At 35.2% G+C, this 25,890-nt stretch overlaps 1 protein-coding gene across 1 annotated transcript in view; it reads left to right on the top strand.

The window, feature by feature from the left end:
* Nucleotides 1-25,890, top strand: part of CFAP47 (cilia and flagella associated protein 47) — a 507,416-nt gene that overhangs the window by 204,990 nt on the left and 276,536 nt on the right. The window contains exons 34-36 of the mRNA XM_040265344.1: nucleotides 15,939-16,036; nucleotides 16,562-16,678; nucleotides 23,201-23,335. Of these exons, the coding sequence (XP_040121278.1) occupies nucleotides 15,939-16,036; nucleotides 16,562-16,678; nucleotides 23,201-23,335 (350 nt within the window). The remainder of the gene's footprint in view (nucleotides 1-15,938; nucleotides 16,037-16,561; nucleotides 16,679-23,200; nucleotides 23,336-25,890) is intronic.

The raw sequence follows: 25,890 nt of genomic DNA, 5'->3' as shown, positions 1-25,890 counted from the left end.
TCATGTGCATGAAGGTCTCATAGAAATGGGACCTAAAAAGTGGTCAAAGCACAAACCTTTTATACTTTTTAGACAAAGAAGCAATAAATTTGTGAGGAATTGACAGGACAAAGAAACTTAAGCTTTGGGTCCTTAATTAGTGAGGAATCTAAACAGAGAGTGGGTTTGAGGTAGTCAGTTAAAAGAAGTAACGAGGTTTGTCCAAACAGGCTTCCCTACCCAGATTCCCCGTCTCTGTTGGTAAGGGTGTCCTTCTGCCTCCAGAGGCAGGGAGAGCATCTTACACATGAAAGATTTACCTTCTGCTTTCAGGGAGACAAGCGGTGGGGGGATCAAAGTGTCCCTCTTTCATTGGCTGTTTCTTAAGTAATTTGAATTCAGAATAATCAGTATGCATTGAGGCACATTTTGGAACAGCCTGCCCTGGGCCCCAACACATTTAAAATGGAAATAATAAAAGATGCATCTTTAATTTATTTTGAAGAATAAATGATAAAAATTATGTAAAAATGCTCTAGAAATGAAAGATTGTCTTAATAACGCTGATGGTATTTTCAGCTCTATAAAGTATTAAATTTAGTTGGCACTACTGAAACTTTGTATGTTATTAGTTGAGATCAAGTGAAACCTGACTAGACAGTGTCTTACGTCTATCTCATTGTGATGGTCATGTTGGAAATCACTAAGTGTGAATTTTGAGGAGGTAGGTCATATTAGGTCCATATACCAAGACCAGGGCAAGTAGATGATCATAGATAGACCTATTTCAGTGTTCAGGTGGACACTCCCTGGTTCTGCTCTTGAGTAGTAAGACTTTATACATTTCTAACCCGAGAGCCTTACATTCTTTGAAATATTTCCAATTGGCTAGTATAGCTGTGCATTCTTTTCTTCATCATAAGCATTGCTTGTCTTGAGAAAACGACATGTGTGCTTTGGTTGTTTCTTTGACTTCCATTCAGCTCCCCTCTTCCAAGTACATACAAACCTGTCATATTCAGAATGGGTTTTGTTTTATTTTTTATACAGAATCCTCAGAGTTTAATCTAAACTTTAGCTAGGAAAGATTAAAAGTGTGATTTAAAATGAGATTTTGAATTACAGTTGCTCCGAACTTAAAGGCATTACTTTGTAAACATAATGACATCAAGATAGAAAAAGATATATTGATACATTAGTATTAGAGAATAGTAACCAATAATATTTTATTACCTTCCAATTGACATGCTGATAATATCAAGCAATGTCCCTTAAACTGCAATTTAATAAGATTCACCTTATAAACATGTATTTGACCTGTTCAAAAATGTAAAAAAAAAAAAATACAAGGTGTAAATACACAGTTTGAATACTGAGGAGTAACACTTTAACCATAGTGTTATAAAATATATACATATATTAGAAATTAATATGTTCTTTTGTTATAAAATTATTATGGTTCTATTTTTACCAACAAAATGGTATACACAAGTTGTTTTCAAGGAGTTTGCTACATTTTTTAGAATAATGCATTATGGGCACTGGCCTAGTTCCTGCTTTTTAAAACACTGAGTCTCATGCCTTTGCAAGGCCCTTGCACTTCCTGTTCCCTCTGCTTGAAGCTTTATTTTCTTGGATATCTTCACGATTCCTTTGCCCACTTCACTCAAGATCCTGCTTAAATATCATATTATCTGAGAAGCTTTCCCAGTACCCTCTCTAAATTAGCACCTCCTTCAGTCCTTCTCTTTCTTGCTTCATTCTTCTCAATGGTGTTGATCCCCAGTAGTATTTATACCCTGCCTCCTCCTGGAGAATGTGACCTTCTTAACAGAAACAGTCTCTTCTGTTCTGTTCACTGCTGCTTTCTCTGAAAATTGCATGGAAAACAAAAGATATCAAATACTGTTTGGGAAATTAAATAAATGAATGAAAGAATGAGAGCATAAAGGGACACAGTCAGGTTTTATATATTTCTCTATCCTATTCCAGACAACTGAGTGTATATTAAGCTACTAGTGTGTACCTTCTAGAACCAGTGCGAGGATCAGATTGAATGGTTGAGTTAGAAGGGAACACTTTCCATGTTCAGTGAGTGAAGAAGTGAAGTCGCTCAGTCGTGTCTGACTCTTTGGGACCCCATGGACTGTAGACTATTAGGCTCCTCTGTCTGCAGGATTTTCGAGGCAAGAAGGCTGAAGTGGGTTGCCATCTAAGTACAGCTTGGCCTGGTTAATAACTGTGGAGGTCCACGAGAAGGAGCTGTGTGAAGGACTCCACTTAGGTTAACCTGGACTGAGAAAAAGTCATACTCAGTATCCCAGATTTTAAATTTTCAACATTGATGCTCCATTCATCCCCACTCCATTGATAAATTCTCACCATGGTTGCAACTTGGTGCAGTGGTATTGTGGAGGGTAGATGGATAAGGCTGCACCTCACACCTTATGATTAGGAAACTCCGAGGGTGGGGCCTAGCAATCTGTGTTTTAAAAAACGTGCCATGTGATTCTGATGCACTCTAAGGGATGAAGCAGTTAGGCCATAGTAACACAAAAAGCAATCGGTGCTTTTAAATTGTTCATAGAACGGTATTTATTTACCAATTATATTTGAAAAAGAAATCCTTTCTATAAACAGCAATTCCTTTGAAGTAAATAATGACTCACTGGAAAAGACCCTGATGCTGGGAAAGATTGAAGGCGGGAGGAAAAGGAGACGACAGAGGATGGGATGATTGGATGGCATCACCGATGCACTGGACATGAGTTTGAATAGGCTCCAGGAGTTGGTGATGGATAGGGAAGCCTGGCATGCTGCAGTCTGGGGGGTCGCAGAGTTGGACATGACTGAGAGACTGAACTGAACTGAAATAATGACTGAAAGAAAAAAAGTGAAAGTCTCTCAGTCATGTCCATTTCCGACTCTTTGTGACCCTGTGGCCTGTAGCTTGCCAGGATCTTCTGTCCATGGAATTCTCCAGGCAAGAATACTGGAGTGGGTTGCCATTCCCTTCTCCAGGGAATCTTTCCAACCCAGGGAACAAATCCAGGTCTCCTGCATTGTAGGCAGATTCTTTACTTTCTGAGTCACCACGGAGGCCCCAAAATAATGACTGAAAACTTCCCCATATTAATGTCAGACATCACACTACAGATCTGTGAAGCTCAGGGTAAATGTCCCAAAACCTTTATACCTAGGCATATTATATTCAAATTGCAGAAAAATTAAAGAAAACATCCTGAAAAAAAGCCAAAGGAAAAGCACCTAACCTGTAGACAGACAAAGATAAGAATTATATCCAGCTTCTCAGAAATCATGCATTCAGGAAGAATGTGGAGTGAAATATTTAAACCGAAAAGGAGAAACCTTGCAGAGAATAGATAGTGGGCCTTGCTTACACACTTTTTGGGTAAACTGATCAGTTGGCAGCTTGTAGAGTCAAACTTAAGGACAGTGTGTCCTTGATCAACCTGAGGAGGCAACAAATAAAGAGTATTTTAGTTGATTATGGATTTCTCAGAAACTCTTGAGAGTTTAGCATTGGAACTGACATGACAAGTTGTATGCTTATTAGATATCTGCTGTGGTCTTTCTTTCAGTATCTTCACCTCAGGACAGGTCTGCTACATTTCTGTCATTAGTATTTTTTTTTAATCAGTTTATTTAAACAAAACAAAACCCAGCCATTTATTTTACTTCCATATCCCTCTCTTGTAATCACATCTGTTTTCTGTGTCCATGAGTTTGTTTTTTGTTATTGTTGTTGTTGTTTTAGATTCTATATACAAGGGAGATCATATGGTATTTGTCTTACTCTGTCTGACTTATATTATTTATCATAATATCTTCAAGGCCCATCTGTGTTGTGACAAATGAAAAACTTTCTCTTTTTTTTAAATGGCTGAATAACATTCCATTGTATGTGTATGTGTGTGTGTGTATGCCACAATTTCTTTATTAATTTATCCATTAATGGACATCTAGGTTGTTTCCATGTTTTATATATGATAAATAATGCTGCAGTGAACAGAGGAGTGCATATATCTTTTCAAAGTAGTGTTTTCATTTTTTTAGATAAATACTCAGAAGTGAACTTGCTGGACTGTATGATAGTTCCATTTTTAGCTTTTTTTGAGGACCCTCTATATTGTTTTACATAGTGGTTGCATCAATGTACATTCCCACTAACAGTCACCATGATTCCCTTTTCTCTATATCCTCACCAACACTTATTACTTCCTGTCTTTTTGATAGTAGCCATTCTAACAGGTGTGAGGCCATATCTCATTGTGATTTTGGTTTGCATTTCATTGATGGTTAGTGATGTTGAGCACATGTACCTGTTGGTCATCTGTATGCCTTCTTTGGAAAAATATCTATTTAGGTCTTTTGCCCATTTTTCAATGGAATTGTTTGTTTGTTTGTTTGCCAATGACTTGTATGGATTTTTGAAATATATATATATTTTGGATATAAGCCCCTTATCAGATATATGATTTGCAATTATTTTCTCCCATCCAGTAGGTCTCCCATTCAGTCTTTTCATTTTGTTGATGATTTCCTTTGCTGCACTTTCCCGTTAGAATTTCTTTGCTATGATGGAATGGAGAGGGACAAGACAAATAGGGAATCTTCCTCTTGCTACAGGAAGGTATGTTGGAGAGTAGTGAGTAGTAAAGTTGGAGCCCCAGCCACCTGATAAGCTATGAATATCGGAACAGTGCTTTAGGACTTCATTCTTTTAGCCTTGGAGAGTCATGCGAGATGGCTGAACTGGTGACTCCTATGATAAAATAGGCATCTGGCCTGGCAGCAGCAAGTCCGTGGATTGAAGTGCACCATCGTCACATGCTTTTGAGCAGTGCACCTGAATTCAGCACCCAGGGCACACTGATATATCTTAACCCTGGACTTGCTATGAACTTGTCCAAGAGCACATGCTACCAGGCAGTCCGTTGGAGTTTCGAAAAGTTCATTCTCTAATTACAGATGGTTTCTGGGAGCCACTATTTTTAAAAAGGAATAAAAAAAGCATGCCCATTCTGTGTTTGAAAATCCCTAACACATGAGGATTTGTTCTAAGTGTTGTGAAAGTCAAATAGCATTTTTCAAGTGATAGGTGGACACCTGTCTCATGTATATCAGGGACTTTTTTAGTGCTTGCCAGGAGGTAGTGAATTTGCTTTTATACACTCATCCTTCTGCCTTCTGTTCCCAGTAATGCTTTGTATTATATGTACTTAAGCCCTTTTCTCATTAACACTTCAGTTGAGGTTCTTTCATGGATGAACTGTATCTTCTTCAGTAGATCATGCCTATGATCAAGTATCCCCTATGTCATCCCTTTGGACACTATGCTTCAACTGCTACATTTGATTGCTAATGAGAATTTTATCATCCTGTAATCACCTGGTGATTTTGAGAGCAGCAGTGGACCATTTTGTAGCATAAAGTGTAATTTCTAACAAGACTAAATGCTTTCATTTTGCTACACTTTCAACAAAATCCACAAATTGGAGCATTTTGAATTGTCTGTTCAAAGGAGCTTTGTTCTACAGAATGATGTCTTATTATTTAAGCCATTCTTATTTCAATATTTTTTGATGAATTAACAATTGTAGTTCTTGTGAATGAAAAATACAGTTTTTTATTCTATTTACTTTAGTGGAACAGAGTTATACCTATGTTTGGCAATAATTGTATTTTATGTACCATCTAAAGGTGCCCCTGATTTCTTTATTTTGTGCTAGTTTAAGTAAACAATGTGTACGTATATGCTAAGTTGCTTCAGTTGTGTCCAACTCTATGCGACCCTTTGGACTAGACCCTACAAGGCTCCTCTGCCCATGGGATTTTCCAGACAAGAAAACTGGAGTGAGTTGCCATTTCCTACTCCAGGAGTTCTCCTGCATTGGCAGGCAAGTTCTTTACCACTAGCACCACCTGGGAAGCCCAAAGTAAACAATATTCAGTACATATTTGAGAGATTGTATTGGTCTTATAATAATGTTCCCTATTCATAAAACTAATGTGGTCTTGACATCTTAAATTTGTAAGTATTGATTGTTTCAAATGTGCCAAATGTTCAACTTCATTAAACCAGAAAACAATTATTCTTTACGAAGAAGTTTACATTTTTCCCAGACATTTCAAATTAGCCCTTTAATATTTAGCATTAAATATTTATCATCACAATGGTGTGATCACTCACCTAGAGCCAGACATCCTAGAATGTGAAGTCAAGTGGGCCTTAGGAAGCATTGCTACCAACAAAGCTAGTATAGGTGATGGAATTCCAGTTGAGCTATTTCAAATCCTGGAAGATGACGCCGTGAAAGTGCTGCACTCAATATGTCAGCAAATTTGGAAAACTCAGCAGTGGCCACAGGACTGGAAAAGGTCAGTTTTCATTCCAGTGCCAAAGAAAGGCAATGCCAAAGAATGCTCAAACTACCACACAATTGTACTCATCTCACATGCTAGTAAAGTAATGCTTCAAATTCTCCAAGCCAGGCTTCAGCAATACGTGAACCATGAACTTCCAGATGTTCACGCTGGTTTTAGAAAAGGCAGAGGAACCAGAGATCAAATGGCCAACATCCACTGAATCATTGAAAAAGCAAGAGAGTTCCAGAAAAACTGACTCTCTCGCCATCCTCTTTTGTCTTTAGCTTAAGATGAGGGCTTCAGACATTTTGGTGAGTTTTTTTGGGGAGTCTTTCCCATGTATATATGTAATTTTACTTTTGTTTGATTTTCTGCTATTAATCTGTCATGTCAAATTAATTCTTAACTGAGCCAGAATAATCTATAAGAATAGACAGAAATTTCTACCTCTCCAACAAAGGAAACAGGAATTTGTTTTGACTGTATGTTTTCAGGGACAGTGGAAATCTTATAAATGAGTTACAGTAAATCTCATCCAATGGAAGAAGACTACAGTGAGGGTAATTCTTTAATTGGTAAAGAATCAGTGTTCGCTCATATTAACCAGGAGAGGGGGATATTGATGTTTCATGGTTTACACCATGAGCTTGTTTTTGTTCTGGGCTTAGGCAGGATTATGAAATGCTCTTGTTTTGTCTCCCTTCATCACAGAAGCAGAGTGACCTTGTATGTCAGTGGTGTTCTGTTAGATTGTTTGTGTCCAATAAGAGGATAACGTGACCCAGCTGTGAGTGTCAGCTCTACTCCTACCAGTATCAAAGCGCAGCTGATACTGGGCAAGGTCTCACATTTCAGGGGCTGTTTTTCATCAAAATCACCAAATGAAATAGATTAAGAATTATGCTTGAAACATGACTTCATTTGAAATGAACCATTAGGAGTTGTAAGAAATTATAAATTATTACAAAAACTGCTACTAATATTTTGTGATATTGTGAATTATAGTAAGAATTATGTTTGGTCTTCCTTCTGGTTTCTAGCACAGAGCTTCTAAAATGCTTGGAATTTCCTAAGTGGAGGGACACAGAAGGGTATCTTTTGTTATGTTAGTGAAGTAACTTCTGGAATGTCCCCCTAGATCTCCTAAGGGTGGTGCTGGTTGCTTGGGGAACCAACCTTGTGATTGGAGGGTTGGAACCTTCAGTCCCCCCCCCCCCCCCCGCCGTCTTCTGGGGAGGGGAGAGGACCTGGAGATTGAATTGATTACCAGAGGCTAAGGATTTAATTAAGCATGCCTATGTAATGAAGCCACCATAAAAACTCAAAAGGACAGGGATCAGAGAGTTTCTGGGTTGGTGAATACATACACTGAGATATGGAGAAAGTAGTCCACTTGGAGAGGGCATGGAAACTCTACCCCTCTTCCCACATACCTTGCCCTGTGCATCTCTTCCATATGGATGTTCATACATCTTCCTTATCATATCCTTTGTAATAAACTGATAAACATGAGTAAATGTTTCCCTGATATCTGTGATTGCTCTAGCTAATAAATTGAATCCGAAGGGGGAAAGGGTCATGGGAACCTCTGATTTATAGCTAGTTGGATAGAAGTACAGGTAGCAACCTGGACATGTGACTGGCATCTAAAGTGAAGGGCAGCCCTGTGAGTCTGAGCATTTTATCTATCTCTGAGTAGATAGTGTAGGAATTGGGTTGAATTATAGAACACCTAGCTGGACTCCTGAGCATTGCTTGCTGGTGTGGGAACCCTCCTTCTCAACATACATACACATTCATGTTGGAATTGATCTCAGAACCATTTTACAGTTGTAAAAAGCGAGAGCATATATTTTTAAGAGCAGTACTTAACAAGCATCCACCAGGGAGGCCCCAAGAATATTGGAGTGGGTAGCCATTCCCTTAAGGGATCTTCCTGACCCAGGGATCAAACCTGGGTCTCCTGCATTGCAGACAGATTCTTTACCATCTGAGCCACCAGGGAAGCCCTCCCTAACATTTACTTAGTTTAAATAATCAATATTAAAATATATCTGCTAATAATTTACAGCTTAACTCTTTATTGTGGCAGTAGAAACTGTAATCTTGTAACTAAGTACTGACTTGACTGACTCAGTATTGAGTTAGTATTGACTGAGGTCTTAAATGTCAAGAACCATGAAATTAGTGTCAAGTCCCTTAAATATGTAAAAGGATTGATAAATGACAGCATAGAGATAGAACAATTTTTCTTTTTGGAGAGAGGAGAATTGTTAGTCTTGAATTTGTTGACTTCAGTGAGTGTTCTCTAATTTATTATATATATATATATATATATATATATATATAAAATAATTTCTTTATTCCTTAGCTGAATGATAGACATATGAATTGTTTCCATTTTTGGCTATTATGAATAAAGCCTCTATGGACATTCATATACTAGTCTTTTATATGTTTCCATTTCTCTGAAGTAAATATCAGAATTGGAGTTTGTAAATCATATGTTAAGTGCATTTTTAATAATTTATTGAGATATAATTCTAATACCATAAAATTCATCCATTTACAGTATATGATTCAGTGGTTTTCAGTATGTTGATAGATATGTACAATTGTTGTCACAATCTAATTATAGGATATCTTCATCATCCCCTAGTGCATATGGAATGTTCCTATTAGCAGTCACTTCTCACTCCCCCAGCACTGGGAAAATACCAGGCTACCTCTTTTCTCTATGGATTTACCTATTCTGGATATTCCCTGTAAATGGAATCATATGACAAATATCTTTGAAGCTGATTTTTGTTTTTTACTTATTCCAGGTTCAGACATTTACAGATAATATGCCATTGTATGCCTATACCACATTTTGTTTATCCAGTTTTCATTTGATGACTAGTTGGATTATCTCCATTTTGGGGGCTGTTATTAATAATGCTCCCATGAACATTCATGGAAAGATTTTTATGGACATACATTTTTATTTTACTTGAGTATGACATAGGAGTGGATCTCTGGATGATATGATAACTGAAAGTTTGCCATTTGAGAAATTTCTAAAATGCTGGTACCATTTTACTTTCCCACTATCAATATGTGAAAGCTCTAGTTTGTACACATCCTCACCAACACTTGTGATTGTCTTTTGGACTATAGTCATTAGGTATGTGTGAAGTGGTATTTTATTTGGGGTGTGAATTGCATTTCTTAGTGATTAATGGTGTTGTGAAGTCAGTATTTTCAATTTGTAATCTTTTTTCTGTAACTTTTTATTTTACATTAATATGTGATAAGATCCTCTTACCCCTAGCCCAACAACTATCTTCTACTAAAATTAGATTGTTTATTTGTTTGCTAGCTTTCCAGTATTGGCATTGTAATAATAAAATTTGGAAAGAATAATACAGAGGAAAAAATTAAGTAAAACATTTGACAAAACATGTGACAAAAATAAATATTCAGTTATTAATATTAATATTAAAATATTTTTAAAGAATCAGGAATATTCATAATTGTATAGCATAATAGGGGACTCAGAACAATGAGAGTATATAATAGAATTTAATATAGATGTGACATTCCAAAATCTATAATAAATATATTAATTCATTTGGTAAATTAATTCAGTGCTGGATCAGTTGGCTGATGTTTTGTAATTAAGGTAAAATTAACTTTGTACTATATGCTATATAACATAAATGAATTCCAAATGTAGTATAAAGTATTAAGTATAAAATCAAAGATTATAAAATAACTTGAAAGAAATTTATCTGAGTTTGGTATAATCATTTTTAAAAACTGTAACAAGAACAGAAGCATCTAAATATATTATTTGTTTAGCACATATTTAAGAAGCATAAATTTATATGCCCAGGACTGTTATGAGGATTAAAGATGCAACAGAGAACAAAAAAGCCCAAATCCCTTCTAACATGTAAGTTATATTCTAGTAAAAAGAAGTCAACTGCCTGGGCCTTGAAAATAAATCTAGTCTCTTAGATGGCAGGTGAGAATTTTTTGTCATTCCCAACAACTTCACAAGTTGATTAATTAAAACCCTATTGTCTTTGTGGTTGGAGCTCTTGGTTGTTCACTGAACTAAAAAAATAGTTTAAGAAATAGAATCATAAGCAGTATATATATATATATTTATTTATTTATATATTTGTGTGTCTATATGTATATAATATATACATATAATTTAGCATTTTAAAAATGCAAAACAAGTTTGTAAATAGATATACACCAGTTTACCGTTTTTTAATCAGTAATTCTACTTCAGTGATTTCCCACTCAGTCATCTTTTGTTCCTAGCCCCGTGATCAGGACAAACTGTCAGTTACCATATCTGATGGTCCAAGAATTAGTGCTTGTGATATCACTGTAACAGGAAGTTAAGGAATGAGGCAGACAGCCATCCATCCTTTTCTGTAATGCTCAGAGTTATTGTGTAGATAATTCATTTGGGAGAAGTTCTTAATCTTTTTTCTGTATTTCATAATTTTGGCTGTAACATTATAGGGGACTTCAGATAGTCCCAGACATTAGGTATCTGATATGAATTCTTCTAATATTTAACTTTTTTCAAAATGCTCTAAAAAGTTTCACAGTTATTATTCATCTCTTTGAAGGAAGGGGGACTCAAGACTATTTATAAAATAGCTAGTAAGGGATTTTCAGCCTTGTGGAGGGAAAATATGTTTAAAATAGGACAAAATGAAAAATTCAGCTACCATCTTCTCTTCATTGTAGTAAACCGCAGTTCTAATTGGATATTTGACAAAACCATGGTTAATAATAATAGTAGCCAACATTTGTGGTATGCCAATTAAAGGCCTACATTTATTTGTTCATTTAAACTTTAAACACCTTGATCAGGTCACTCTTATTACCATTATTAAAAAACAAAGCAGAGAGATTAGCATGTTTTCCTAGAAGAGGGTGTGGTTGGGATTTGAATCTAAGTGGTTTGACTCCAAGGCTCAAGTTAAGTAGCATTGGGTAATGCTGTTTCTTCAAAATATTAATTCTTAGATTAGTAACTTAGATCTGTGTGCTGCTGCTGCTGCTAGGTCGCGTCAGTCGTGTCAGGCTTTGTGTGACTCCATAGACAGCAGCCCACCAGGCTCTGCTGTCCCTGGGGTTCTCCAGGCAAGAACACTGGAGTGGGTTGCCATTTCCTTCTCCAGTGCATGAAAGTAAAAAGTGAAAGTGAAGTGACTCTTGGTGACCCCATGGACTGTAGCCCACCAGGCTCCTCTGTCCATGGGATTTTCCAGGCAAGAGTACTGGCGTGAGTTGCCATTGCCTTTTCCATAGATCTGTGTAGTTCTTGCTAATTCTTTTCAGCTATTCAGAGAGAAATCTTGTTTTCTTTTTCATCCACAGTAGTGGATTTTCAAATCTGGATACCCATTGGAATCACCTAGGGAACTGAAAATAAAATAAACTTTAAAAAAACCTGATGTCCCCACCTCTGGCCAGTTGACATGGAATTTTTAGATTGTTGCCTGTACATGTGTAGCTTTGCAAAGTGGTTCTATTGCACAGTGAAGATTAAAAACTCTAATGTGTACAAATATAGAAACAGGAAATAAGATTAAATAATACAGAAGTACCATATAAAACACTTGTCCACCACAAGAAATAATATTTCCCAATGTATATCTCCACTTTAATAGAAGAAATTTATGAATGAGTTCTGAGGTTTCTCGGTTTTGTTTGGTTGCTACCTGTTTTGATTTTACATAACATTAATAGTCATTGCTCTGACAAGAGAGGTAATTATTACTCTCATTTCCTCTCACCTTCCTGCCTTAGTATCATCATTTTGTTAGGCTTATTATGCCTACAGAGTGCTTATAACACTCATATCCATTCTGTCAGTGTTAGACTGTGTGTCATTTTAACTGGGTTCTCCATTTTTAATTATTTTTGACTCAGCTGTTGGAAGGTTGGATTTCATAATTATTGTGTTTTTTCTGGTTATCATTTCAGGGACTCTGATCTCTGAGTTCTCTTTGTAAACATTTTTATTTTCTTTATGTATGGATTGCATCTTGACTGAGAATCAAACTTGGGAATCACTGTGTTTCTCTGAACTCTAACTCCATTGTGTTATGCCAGCAAAATAGCTTTGGAAAAACTAAGATCAGCTTGCAACTCCTCCCCTATAAGTGAATTGCTTTCTTTGGCTTTAATTTTTTTTTTTTAATATTCTCAAAGTGAGTGAGATATTCAAGAGTGAAACCTGTTCTACAACATTTCCTTAGTAAATTTGGCATATGATGTATTTTTTGTACTTCTTTTGAAGTGTAAGATATTGGTTGAAACTGAGACATGAAGTGACTTTTTCTAGCCTTCTATTAGTATAGATAATCTTATATTATACCTGATCTTTTTCATACTTAATCTTAGAGTGTATTCCACATTTCTTCATTAACTGTGATATTTACTATAGGATTATTTTTCAGATTATGTTCATTGTGTTCTGGAATTTACATTCTCTCCTTAGTTTTATAGAATTTTTATGATTACTACAGAACTATTTAGATATGTAGATAGATAGATATCTGTGTATTTTAATATGTTAAGTTAAATTGATTGTTAACTGTAAACTACACTTGCAGTCCTGGCACAAATTCAATTTTGTAATGATAGCTAATCTTTTTTTAATACCTTTCTAGAATTAGCTTACTAATATTTTAATTATTGCTTCAGTTTACATGAGTGATAATTTGTAAATATCTTCTGTACTTTTTAGGATTTTTTTTTGTTATAATTTTATGCAAATCTCAGTGATTACTTGAGAAGCCTCACTTATTTAAGAATTTCTATATTAGTGAAATTGTTTAGTTCCTACATTTTGCAGAATTTACTGATAAAACCATCTAGGCCTATTAATTCTAAAATAAATGATTAAAGAAGTTCTTTAATCATAATAAGATTATTCTTTTCTATCTTCCACTGAGATTTTATAACTCATTTAATGAAATTAATATCATCTAAAAATTTTAAATATATTAATATAATATTATTATTTGTGTTTTTTCCCTTATATGTAGCTGCTATAATTACTTTTTCTTACAGTTGATATTGTTTTCTTAGGCCTTCTTTTATTTTTAATCAATCTTCTCCATAGTAAAGAGCCTTCACTTTCTTTCTAGTTTAATGATGCACTTATATGGAGGTTCTCTCAAGTATTGTATGTATTATCTCAACCTCAAGTGACTGGTCTGATAATTATTATATTGAACTGATCTTATAATTTGTGAATATCATATTGTTGAGAGGTCAAAATGATCTATAGATTCAATGTAACCCCAGTGAAAATCCTGCCACACTTTTTTTTGGTAGATTATCAATAGGTTGACTCTAAAATGCCCATACGAATTTTGGGAGTGATAAAACTTTTCTGTATGGAAATGTGGTGGTGAGTACATGATAATGTATCTTTCAAAATCCTAAGAGTCTATCTGTCAAAATCCACAAAGAGTGAATGTGTGTGTGTGTGTGTGTGTGTGTGTGTGTGTGTATATATATATTTTTTTTTTTTTAATTAATCAAGTGTGTGTGTATATACATATATATATATTTAAAAAAATCAACCAAGAGATAAATTCGTAATCCAGGATGGAATGCAGACTGTGCAAAATGAATCTAACTGTCTTACAGATGTTTGACAACCTCACTGAATGTAATGGAGGAGAAAGGAGCTGACTTCCCATACCATGATTGCATAGTGTAGAACTAAAAGACCAATAGACCTATACATATGCATGTAACTCTGGTTTCTTACAGGGGGACAGGTTTGCAATTCTGAAAGTACTTTTTTATGTTTACTGTGGCTGAACGAATAAGTGAATTCTTTTAAATAGTGAGAGATGGGTTTTTCACTGTTGAGAAAAGAAGTTAGAAATAAGCAAAGGGGGATGGTCATAATGAACCCTGTGGTGCTGGATTGTAGTTGGTGGAATTTGAAGTAACACTATAATGCTTAGGCTCTGTTTATTAACTTCTAGTTAGGAAATTTTTAATTAGTTGTTTTCCTCTTGTGAGTGTAATCTTTCATGATAAAATGTTAAACTCTCTCAGGGAAATTTCTATCCCTTCTCTGATGAGGATGGGATGTTTAGAGGACACAGTCTATATCCATTGCCAACTGACTGTTTCACTATAAGCTAATAAATTGTGTTTTTCTGATTAAAGTTAGAATTGTTGTTTCTAGTTTGTAGGAAAATGAATTTTGGCTACAAAAGTGAGACCCTTTGTTTTTGTTAAAAGCTGTGAGTGGCAGATGGAAATGGAGAAGTACATTTAGGTTGTAATTACTCAGCCAACTAGAAAAGTACATTTACAAATAATTACTTTGGTTGTATCACATTTTATATCAGACATACAACTATTTATAGCTTTCTGTCAGGAAAAAAATCATTTGAAAAATATAGTACAAAATATTGTTTGCTGTATGTTAGTTGAAAATTCCTAGTGACCTTTGTTTGCTAGACTGATTTTGCAATAATATGCTGTAGAAATCCTAAGGAAATGTTCAGTGTTGTATCATCTCAGATGAAAAAGCACTGGGCACTGTTTCTGTGAAGTATGCAGGACATCTGCAGTTCCTTCCCGAGAAAACTAAGTCTTCCAGATGTAAAACAGTCCTACTTTGTGAAGTTATATACATGTCATGAACATATCCCATCATGGTTTATTCTTCACAGAAAATGAGAATCAAGGGATTAGAGGGGATTTATGAAGATCACTAATTTTCCCTCTTGTTTTCAGTTAATAAATCATCTCAAACCATTAAGAGATGGTTCTACTAGGCCCTTTTGGAAACATTTTGAAAAAGGAAATGTCACATTCATCATATCAGTAATTTCTGATGTTTAAATCACCTTTCATTCCTTCCTAGTATAGGACAGGTTTGTTTGTTGTTGCTTGTTTTTTCTTACTAAATATCTAGATACTTTCACTTTTTTTCCCTTGTGTCAGCATAGTAGTCATCTCTGTAACTGAAAATTCCTTTTATTATTCCTCCATCTTATATTTTCTTTTATAGGTTATTTCTAGTTTCTTTAAGCCATAAATTACCAAACCCTTTCACATACTTACCCTACATGTGAAGGAATTTCTGCAACAAATAGTAAAATGGGCACTAAAACTTTAGAGTTACTGGAAATCTCATGCCTTCTGAGCCTCCTTACCCAAGTTGATGATCAAACATTTGAACTGCACAGTAGTCAACAGAATGGGTAATTTTGAAATGTCAGATTTTTCTTCCATTACTTCATAGTAGTACATTATTCAAAGTGATTCCAGTGGAAATAAAGGACAGTCTGCAGTTGCCCGTAATACCTTATAGATAAATACCTTATAGATAAATTTCATATTACTAAGCTTCTGAGGTTTAGTTGTTGTTTTTTTTTTCTTTTTCCGAAATATGATGCTTTTTCTTTTCTAAGCAAAGGCAAACCTTTCTTTGACTCTTGCTCAAATTTCCATAAGAGGTATTTTTTAAAAAGTAAAACTGTCATTATATTTACTCTCTCTCTTTTTTGGAACAGGTGTTATTCCCCCTGAGAGATGGATAGTAAATTTTGACAAAGACCTTTTAGACGGCCTTGTTTTTGCAACAGTGTTGGGAGCCTATTGCCCATTTTTGGTAAGAGTCCTTTTATGCAGAGTGGTCTTCTTTTACTTAAAGAACTTAGAAATTAAAATTTGAAATATTTTCTGCAAACTGATTCTGTTAAATGTTTTAATTTTAAATCATACAATACTTTGGCCACCTGATGTGAAGAACTGACTCATTTGAAAAGATCCTGATGCTGGGAAAGATTGAAGGTGGGAGGAGAAGGGGAAGACAGAGGATGAGACGGTTTGATGGCATCACCAACTCAATGGACATGAGTTTGAGTAAACTCCAGGAGTTGGTGATGGACAGGGAGGCCTGGCATGCTGCAGTCCATGGGGTCACAAAGAGTTGGACACGACTGAGCGACTGAACTGAACTGAACTGAACCTACACCTGAATGGCTAGCATTCCCTTTTTATTTATTCTTTTATTTTGATTATACTAATTTATTGATAAATGTTAGTATTGAAATGATTGTTTACTGAACTACAGAGAACAGTTAAAAAGTCGTTATTTTTATTCTATTAAAGATTTGATTGTTATCTTTTCCAGATTGAGTCTCATTTCATAAACATGTACACACAGCCAAAAAGTTCTGAACAGTATCTGCACAATTGCCTGATTGTTGTGAATGTTCTTCGTGAAATTGGCTTTGACATGGACATACAGGTGGGTGCCTTAAAATCACATATTCTATAAATATTTTATTAATTCCTTATTTTTTCCAATTTTTAAGGTATTATTGGCAAATAAAATCTGTGTATACTTAGCTTGTACAATGTGATTTTTTAGGTTGTACAAGATGATAATTTAATATATGTTTACAATGTGAAATGATTATTATGATCAAGTTAACACATCAATATCAACCACCTTACACGTGTTGTGTGCTAAATTGCTTCAGTTGTGTCTAACTCTTTGCAACCCTATAGACTGTAGCCCACCAGGCATAGTTACCTGTTTTTTGTGATGAGAATGCTTAAGATCTACTCTTTTAGCAAATTTCAAGTACACAGTCCAATATATCACTAACTATAATGACCATACTTTACATTACATCCCCAGAACTCAGTCATCCTTTAAATAATGATTTGTACCCTTTGACTAGCATCTCCCCATTTCCCCAGTCTCCATCCCCTGGCTACTACCATTTAACTCTCTGGTTCTTTGAGTATGCCTTTTTTAATTCCACATATAGTTGAAATCATACAATATTTATCTTTCTGTGTCTGGGTTGCTTCAGGTATCATAATGTCCTCCAGGTTCATTCATTTTGTCACAAGTGGCAGGATTGCCTTCTTTTTTATGAGTAAATACTATTCCATTGTAAGAATATACCACACTTTCTTTATCCATTCATCCGTCACCAGATACTTATGTTGATCCTATTTTTTGGCCTTTGTGAATAATAGTGCAATTGAATGTAGAATTAGAGATAGCTGTGATGTAACTGATTTTATTTCCTTTGGATATATACCCAGAAGTGGGATTTCCAGACTATGTAGTAGTTCTATTTTTAATTTTTGGGGGAACCAGCATACTATTTTCCATAGTGGCTGCACCAGTTCGCATTCCCACCAACAGTGTGCATGTGATCCATTTTCTCTACACCCTTACCAACCTTTGACATCTCTTGTCTTTTCAATAATAGCCATTCTAACAGGTGTGAGGTGATGTCTCCTTGTGATTTTGATTTACATTTCCCTAGTAGTTAGTGATGTTAAACAGGTTTTTACATACCTGTTGGCCATTTTACATCTCTTAGGAAAACTGTTAATTGACTCCTTTATAATATTCCTTTGTTCAAATATTTTAAACCTAAATTGAAACAGTCTTTTCATGGAATATTGCTAAAATGTGAAAATTGAACTATGACTTCATAGAAATCTACTGGATATTTTTTAATGGGTATAATTATGTATATCTAACTGCATAATAAGTAAGTAGTTCTAGTTTTCAACTCACAGCAGTACTTTCTTAATATTATCTGAGCCCTAAGAACTAAAGAACAGATTATTTGAATATGAATATAGATGTTATATTGTTTTCCTATCTAGTAGCATAAAGAAAAATTTTCACCTTAGTCTTAAAATAAATATTAATGTAGAAGTCAGTGTCAATTTAGCTTTTTATTATGTTTAGACCTCCAAGTTGTAATTCCATCTGGCCTTTCTCATTGTTCTCTATAGTGACAATAAAAAACATTATCTGCTTATCATTTTCTGAGCCCTTTGTTACTTCAGAGTAATGAAGCAGTATAATAAATGATTCATGACTTCTAAGAATATACAAACTCATTGAATTGACAAGATATATGCAAGTTCGATAATAAATGACATTCCACTAATTTAATTGACAATGTAGGAAAATAATAGAATAAGAATTCAGATAAAAGAAGAGATCAGTGTGATCCAGATTAATCCACCAAAGACTGTGAAGAAGGCAAGACTTATTTTGGGTCTTGAATGGATTTGGGTTGGTAGTGGTAAGAGAGAAAGGTGTTTATTCAGAGGCATAAGCAGACTATAGAATGTAGACAGATGGCATACATTAAGGAAATTATGTGAATAGTCTGACTTAGTTGAAGTTTGGGATTGAAAAAATAGATATAGGCGTATATTGGGATCTTGGATATCAGCATAACAATTTAGGAGTTTACTGTGTTGGTGTCATGGGAATAAATGTGATTACTCTTACAACAATGGTGAGGATGAACTGAAAGGAAAGGGACTGGAGACAGGGAATACAAAACCAAAAAAATGCCATTTAACTTGGTCAAGTAGAAAAATATTTTCTCTACTCAGTTCATTTTAATGGGGGCTTAAAATAATAAACTTATAGAGGAGACATTATGAGGTTTTCCAGACCTGGTGACCATCCACAAAAGGACACAAAAGGACCATTACAACAAACTCTGAGTTTTCCATTCTGTGACTCAGAGAGATTGATGAGACCAGTGCTCACACTTGGATTGGTACAAAGTGCTTCCTTGCACCTGCCAAAGAAATGATGCTTCATAATGGCTTGCTTTTTCTTTGTATTAAAGTCATTTACATGTTAAAATCCCTTTGTACCAGGTCTGACACTTATCTTTTATATTGGTAGAGCTATAAGGAGATACTGCAATCAGGCATTTTGGTCAAGAGAGTTCTTTTATAAGACTTTTAAGGATAAACTCTAATTAAATGATTTAGTGTGAAAAAATAAAAATATTACAGTTCCTGTCAGTTTGACTGATTGAATCTCCTCCATAAAATATGCTGGATAGACCTTGCAACTGATACAGATGTGGTAAAACCACACTCATGCCTTCAAATATGTTAATGACTAATAGTGACTTGTATATGAAAAGATCCAGTACAAAGCAGCCAGTGCATGCCAGGAAAACATAGAACTGTGTACTGTGGGAACCAAAGGGGAAAGAAATCATTCTGAAAAGGGAACCAGCAAGAGTTGTATGGGGCATTTGGTGTTTAAGGTGACCTTTGAGAATTTGATAAGGGTTTATAGGAAACTTAAAATGTCTTTGTTTAGAAAATATAATTCACCTTGCATTGTGATTCTCTCCTTTGCTCTTTGACTTCCTCAGATAAATTGACTCAAAATGTTTATTTTATTGTGTAGCAAAAAATAGATCCTAAGATTTGAGTATCTACTACATAAAAATGTAGAGAAGATGTCTAAGATTTGATGAACGAAGAAATTAACAATTAACTTAGCTGATAATTACCAAGATTTTACCAGTCAGTTCCAATTCCCTAACTTTTTATCAGCCCGAATTTACCCACTGCATTAAGTGTCAAAGTTCAAAAATATATCACCCTTAAATTAACCATTGTGAATTAATACTAATGATTAGTACTGGTCCACATTTGAATACTGTGAAAGTTACCACTGGACTTATTTATTAATGTTTGAGTTTTCTATTTATTATGTCGTTCCTTGCAACTGTTGAGTCAGTTCAATAAGTTTCTGTGCCAATGTTATATCATGTGGAATCCTAGCACCTGGAATGTAACTATTATTACACATCCTCCCTTTTAAAGCAAAGCTATTGTGCAATTTATTTGAACTCGGCATAGAATGTATTTTTATTCCCTCATGTAGAGACATGGAGATATTTATATATAGATAGATAGATAGGTATAGCTAATACTTAGATTCTACTACATATAATTCACTGAGTAATGATGGAAGCTAAGGGTGAATAGATATCTAACTTCTCTGAAATTTTTTTTCTTTATGTCAACTTGGATGCTTTCAGTCTTAATAACAATTCATGAATAAAAGAATTTTAAAAATATATTCTATATTTTATATAAGATGAATCAGGCAGTAAAATATTATAGGGATATTTATTCATTTCATCAACAAAATTATCAAAGATTCATTTTTGCTCAGTTCTTCTTAGCCTATTGGTTTTGTTTTAAGCATGTGCACTAATAACTACAAAGTTCCTACTGAAATTCTTACATAACACCATTATAGAGCTATTCTTGGGTCTGGTTAAATAGTAACACTTCTTGTGCTTCTTATTTTCCTTTAGGTAAACTTTCCCAATGGTCCCACAGTATACATCCCATTGCATATTATTGACCATAACTGCATCTCATGCTTATAGTTAAACCAGTGTTTGATAAAAGTAATGGAAGAGTCACAAAAATTGGGATTCTTGGTAGGAAGGAAAAAAAATGCTGTTGGGAAGGCAGTCAGTAGTGTTCTGTGTCAGATTATGTTATGTCTTTGGGTACTACTAGTTTTGATTGGTATCTAGTTTGGAAGCTGGAATATCTTGACGTCATAGCAAATTAAACCCACCCTGAAGCTCCAGGACCATCTCATCTCTTCTTGTTACTGACGCAGACACTGAGACCTAGGGAAACAAATTGATTTGGTAAAGATCATGGTACTTTGTGGTAGCAGGATGTGAGTTTAGTTTACTAGATTTTTACTACACCATTTTCCTCTGTTATGGCATTACAAAAATTCCCTGTCTTTTGTTAGTTCAGTAGGAAAATATTATCAGGAGAAAAATGGATAAATATAAGTAAAGTTCTCCTAGGTTACGACTGTGTAGAGAAAGTAATGATTGTATCTTTGAAATATATTTCACATGAAAATCTTGTTTTAAACAAACATAACTTATTTTGACATTTGGCTTTTTAAGCCTAGAATTGACTAAAATGCAATTTCTTTAGATAATTTTCATTAAACTTTATCATAAAGCTAAGAGTGATCTTTTCTCTTGTTTTTCACTCTAATACTCTAATTATCAAATTTTTTCAATTAAGATAAACATTTTTTTTCATTTCCAAAATACTGCCTTATTACATATTTTTCAAAGATGGACTTTTGGAATAGTTTTATATTGCTACCTGTATATTTTATGCTGTAGTAACTAAAATAGTGTTCAAAGGAGTTTTATATACCTCAGACTTGGGGCCCAGAGTATCCTGCCACTAGTTCTACCCTTTCCCCAATGAATACATTTCCCATCACCATAGAGAGCTCTCTTTGGATCACATCCAGAGGCTGGCCCATCATGCAGGGCTATATCCTTCACTTTGTGGAAATTAAACTCTGTATTCCATTTTTTAGTTTGTTCTTATGTTGAATGATGATCCTGTATATGTTGACTAACATTGTCTTCAGTGAAGACATGTGAGATCTCACAATACTGATGAGAAACTTTGGGGTCCTGATATATGTCTCAGTTTTCCTCACCAGCAGCTTTCTACTCTGCCAAGACTGGCTACTTCTTCCACTTTTTGCCCCTAATAATCCCCTTCCCAGGTACCTTTATTGGTTAGCCTTACTGCTTATTGACAAAACAAGAAAGAATAAACCTTTCTGTTCTTGCAAAGAAAGGAAAGACTATATTTGGGAATGTGTACTAGCAGATGATCAACGGGGACTCAGTAGTTTCTTATAACTGCTGCCAGACTTCAGAGTCGGGTGCTTTAGTTCCAGATAACCATTGGTATCCTGAGTTCTGGCACTGTTTGCATTTCCAGGCCAGGCCCAGATCGTTTTCAGTTGCTAACTTGAATGTGCACTATTAAATCGCAGTAAATTTCCAGTGAAAGTGCAGAGAGGTCCCTGTTGACTGACAATGACGGAGATGCTTGTGTGTCAGTGGTGTTTTATATGTCTTTGAGTCTTTGCCTCAGACCAATCCCAGTACTTTATTGCTATGAATAATTCTTCCCCACTACCTCTGCCTTTTTCTAGGAGATCATAGACACAACATATACTGATAGAAATAGTCCTTCTTCCTCTGCTCCTGACTTGACATTTTCGCTATGTTGATTGTCCCTGCTGTTATTCCTCTATAATTCTGGATTTTATCTCAGATATCTGCCAACAACCATCACTAATTTATCTCGTTTATCAGTGTAATTGCATTTTCTGCCATACTGTGATTTGTTCTAGGATAAATACTTCTCCAACCACCTCCCCCCGACCCACCTGATCTGCATGAATTGTTGCTCTTGTGTTATTTCTTGTTCCGAAATCAAGTCCCTCTTCCTGGTATCCACACCCTCTTCTATGTGACTGTTGCCCTCCTTTGTCTTTTCTTCTACCACTTGTCCCTTCTGATCTTATGTGTGATTCAAATTGTACTTTTTCTTTCCCAGTTGAATACTATACTCCCTATATCCTTGCCTGAGATTTCTTTACTTTTCTGATAGGACATACCTTTTCCTCACTCCAGACACCAACCTATTTAAAACCCTTCAAGTATTCTTCAAGGCCATCTCATGTGTTACCTCTTCCTTTGGGCTTTTGTTTAAAACACTTCATGCCATCTTTTACTTCAGTAGTTTGTCTACTTCTATTATCTTTTACTGCATTATATGCTTTAAGTCAGGGATGATATTGTAATCACATTGGTCCGTATTTCTAGTGCATAGTATTCTTCTGACCTCTGACTAGCTTTTATGGGGTCTTTGAGGCTGTGAGGTCATTCATATATTTATGATACATCTGATTCATCCTCTAACACATAGGTCAAGCTATTCTGATTCACAGCAATATTTTGTTTGCTCATAGCAACATTTCAGTGTCAGTGTCAATCAATAGCATTTTAAAATGTTTTAAGTAATAAGCGGTTGATGTACTGGGCTTTAGCTCTTTTAATATATTTTATTTGTATATCTTGTAATTTATAATTCTCTTCTTTGGAACTAGGCTACTGACATCTGCGATCCCAATCCAATCCAGATGCTCATGTTTTGTGTCTACATGTATGAAAGACTTCCTACATGTCTCCCCAAGAAAGTGGTGCCCTTTCATTGTACTCTACATGACACAGTGTTTAGAGAGGTAAGGATATCTTTGAGATAAAAATATATGTGGAATTACACACTTATGTGGGTTTTAGATATTTCTCTCCCAACCCAAAATGAACAAATGTATGAGTATGATAACATAAGCCTTAACAAATGTTTTTCCTTCTAAACCAAAGGTATAGCAGAGTGAAAGGGAGGATTTTTCCTTAATAGTAATCACTACTTGCAATGAAATAATGGTTCTTTTATTCATCTGAAGAATGGAATGAGGAGATAGAAAATAAAAGTTAAGCACTTTGAAGGACAAATCTTTTAAGAAAGTCGAGATCCATTTCATGTACAAGAGAACTTGATGCTATAAGTAGAAACGTGATTAGAGTATGTTTGGCATTCCTTTAGGGAACCTTACATATCCAGATGGATTTTGTTCAAGTTAGGATGGGTTAAGTAAAGTTATGACCAACCTAGACAGCATATTCAAAAGCAGAGACATTACTTTGCCGACTAAGGTCCGTCTAGTCAAGGCTATGGTTTTTCCAGTGGTCATGTATGGATGTGAGAGTTGGACTGTGAAGAAGGCTGAGCGCTGAAGAATTGATGCTTTTGAACTGTGGTGTTGGAGAAGACTCTTGAGAGTCCCTTGGACGGCAAGGAGATCCAACCAGTCCATTCTGAAGGAGATCAACCCTGGGATTTCTTTGGAAGGAATGATGCTAAAGCTGAAACTCCAGTACTTTGGCCACCTCATGCGAAGAGTTGACTCATTGGAAAAAACTCTGATGCTGGGAGGGATTGGGGGCAGGAGGAGAAGGGGATGACCGAGGATGAGATGGCTGGATGGCATCACTGACTCGATGGACGTGAGTCTGAGTGAATTCCTGGAGATGGTGATGAACAGGGAGGCCTGGCATGCTGCGATTCATGGGGTCGCAAGGAGTCGGATACGACTGAGCGACTGAACTGAATTGAACTGAACTGAATTAGGATGGGTTTCCTAGGTGGCACAGTAGTAACGAATCTACCTACCAATGCAGGAGACATAAGAGACACAGGTCTGTCTGAATCTTGAAGATCCCCTACAGGAGGTAATGGCAACCCAGTCCAGTATTCTTGCTTGGAAAATCCCATGGACAGACAAGCCTGGCAGACTACAGTCCATGGGGTCACAAAGAGTCAGATATAGCTGAGCAACTGAGAACAGCATGCATGTATCCAGATGGATTGTGTTCAAAATAAGGATATGGAAAGGGAAGTAATAATGAAAGCACTCCTGATCAGGGTCTCCATTAATGCCCACTAAAAGATAGTATATATGCTGGAGCTGCTAATTTCATAACAGTGATTTTTTTTAATATGTAGGAAAACTTGAAAATGAAATTTTAAGTCCTGTGTCCATAATGAATCTATATAAATATGTCCATGTTTTGCAAGTGTTTTCTTTGATTGAGAAATATATTGCCAGGGATCATCAACCTAACTTTGGTTTTCAAACAATATGTTTCATATGAATACTTGTGAAATATTTTCTAGCATATAGTTTTATTTCTTATATTTGTCCAAGACTTTTCCTTCTACTAGTTTTATGGTTGAACATTTAATGAAATCTCCTTTTTTCTTTCTCTGCACGGTATAGGCTGTTAGAAGCTTACTGTGTACAAAAGTTAATTTATCTCTTTGGTCAGATCATTTTTATTCCTTTTCCTCAGGCTGTTTTATGTATTCCTCTTCATATTAAGTTTTTGTTGTTGTTGTTTAGTCACTCAGTCATGTCTGTTTCTTGAAACCCCATGGACTCTAGCCCTCCAGGCTCCTCTCTCCATAGGATTTTCCAGGCAAGAATACTGGAATAGATTTCCATTTCATCCCCTAGATCTTCCTAATATGGGGGTGGGGTGTGGGGGTGTGTTAATTTTATACTTTCAATGCAAAACATGTCCATATGTGGTCTTCAAAAGTTATATCCTGGTGATTTGTAGATGTATCCTTTTTGAGAAAATAACAATGTACCCTCTGACTGTATGAGTGATGGTTAATAAGGATTCAGTTAAAAAGCAGAAAAAACTCAGATACTTGTCTCAGTGTAAAGGGCTCAATTTAGGGAAAGGAAAGCCATTCCTCCTGATTTTCTGTTAGCAAACATTGATATATGATCTTCTTTAAAAAAAAAATATTCCTGTTTTTGTTGGAAAAAGAAATAGAAAACTCTTCAGAGAACTTTTTCAACACGATTCACTACAGTAATTCATTAAGTGCAATGATATTTAAGGGCCTTGGGTACTAACTGGCCTAGAGCTGTAATTACAGTGGGGTGGACTTTTGATTCCAGATTCAAATTTCTAAAAAGTTAGAAATGCTTTGCTTAAGCCTGCAGAAGTTAAGAGGAGTCTGAATTAGATTTAAACAGTGATTTAATTCATTTGAGTATTATTACTGGTTTTCTAATTCTGTACACATGTTTGAATTTCTTTATGTCATTTGATTATGTTGAAAAAGCTAATTTTTAAACATAGATTTTATTTGTGATGTTAAAAATCAGATTAAATTATTAGAATGGAAACAATTTATTTTCATATTTAACTCCTTATTGGG

Source organism: Oryx dammah, unplaced genomic scaffold (assembly GCF_014754425.2).
Source record: "Oryx dammah isolate SB20612 unplaced genomic scaffold, SCBI_Odam_1.1 HiC_scaffold_23, whole genome shotgun sequence".
Lineage (NCBI taxonomy): Eukaryota > Metazoa > Chordata > Mammalia > Artiodactyla > Bovidae > Oryx > Oryx dammah.
This window is presented reverse-complemented; position numbering and strand designations above follow the sequence as displayed.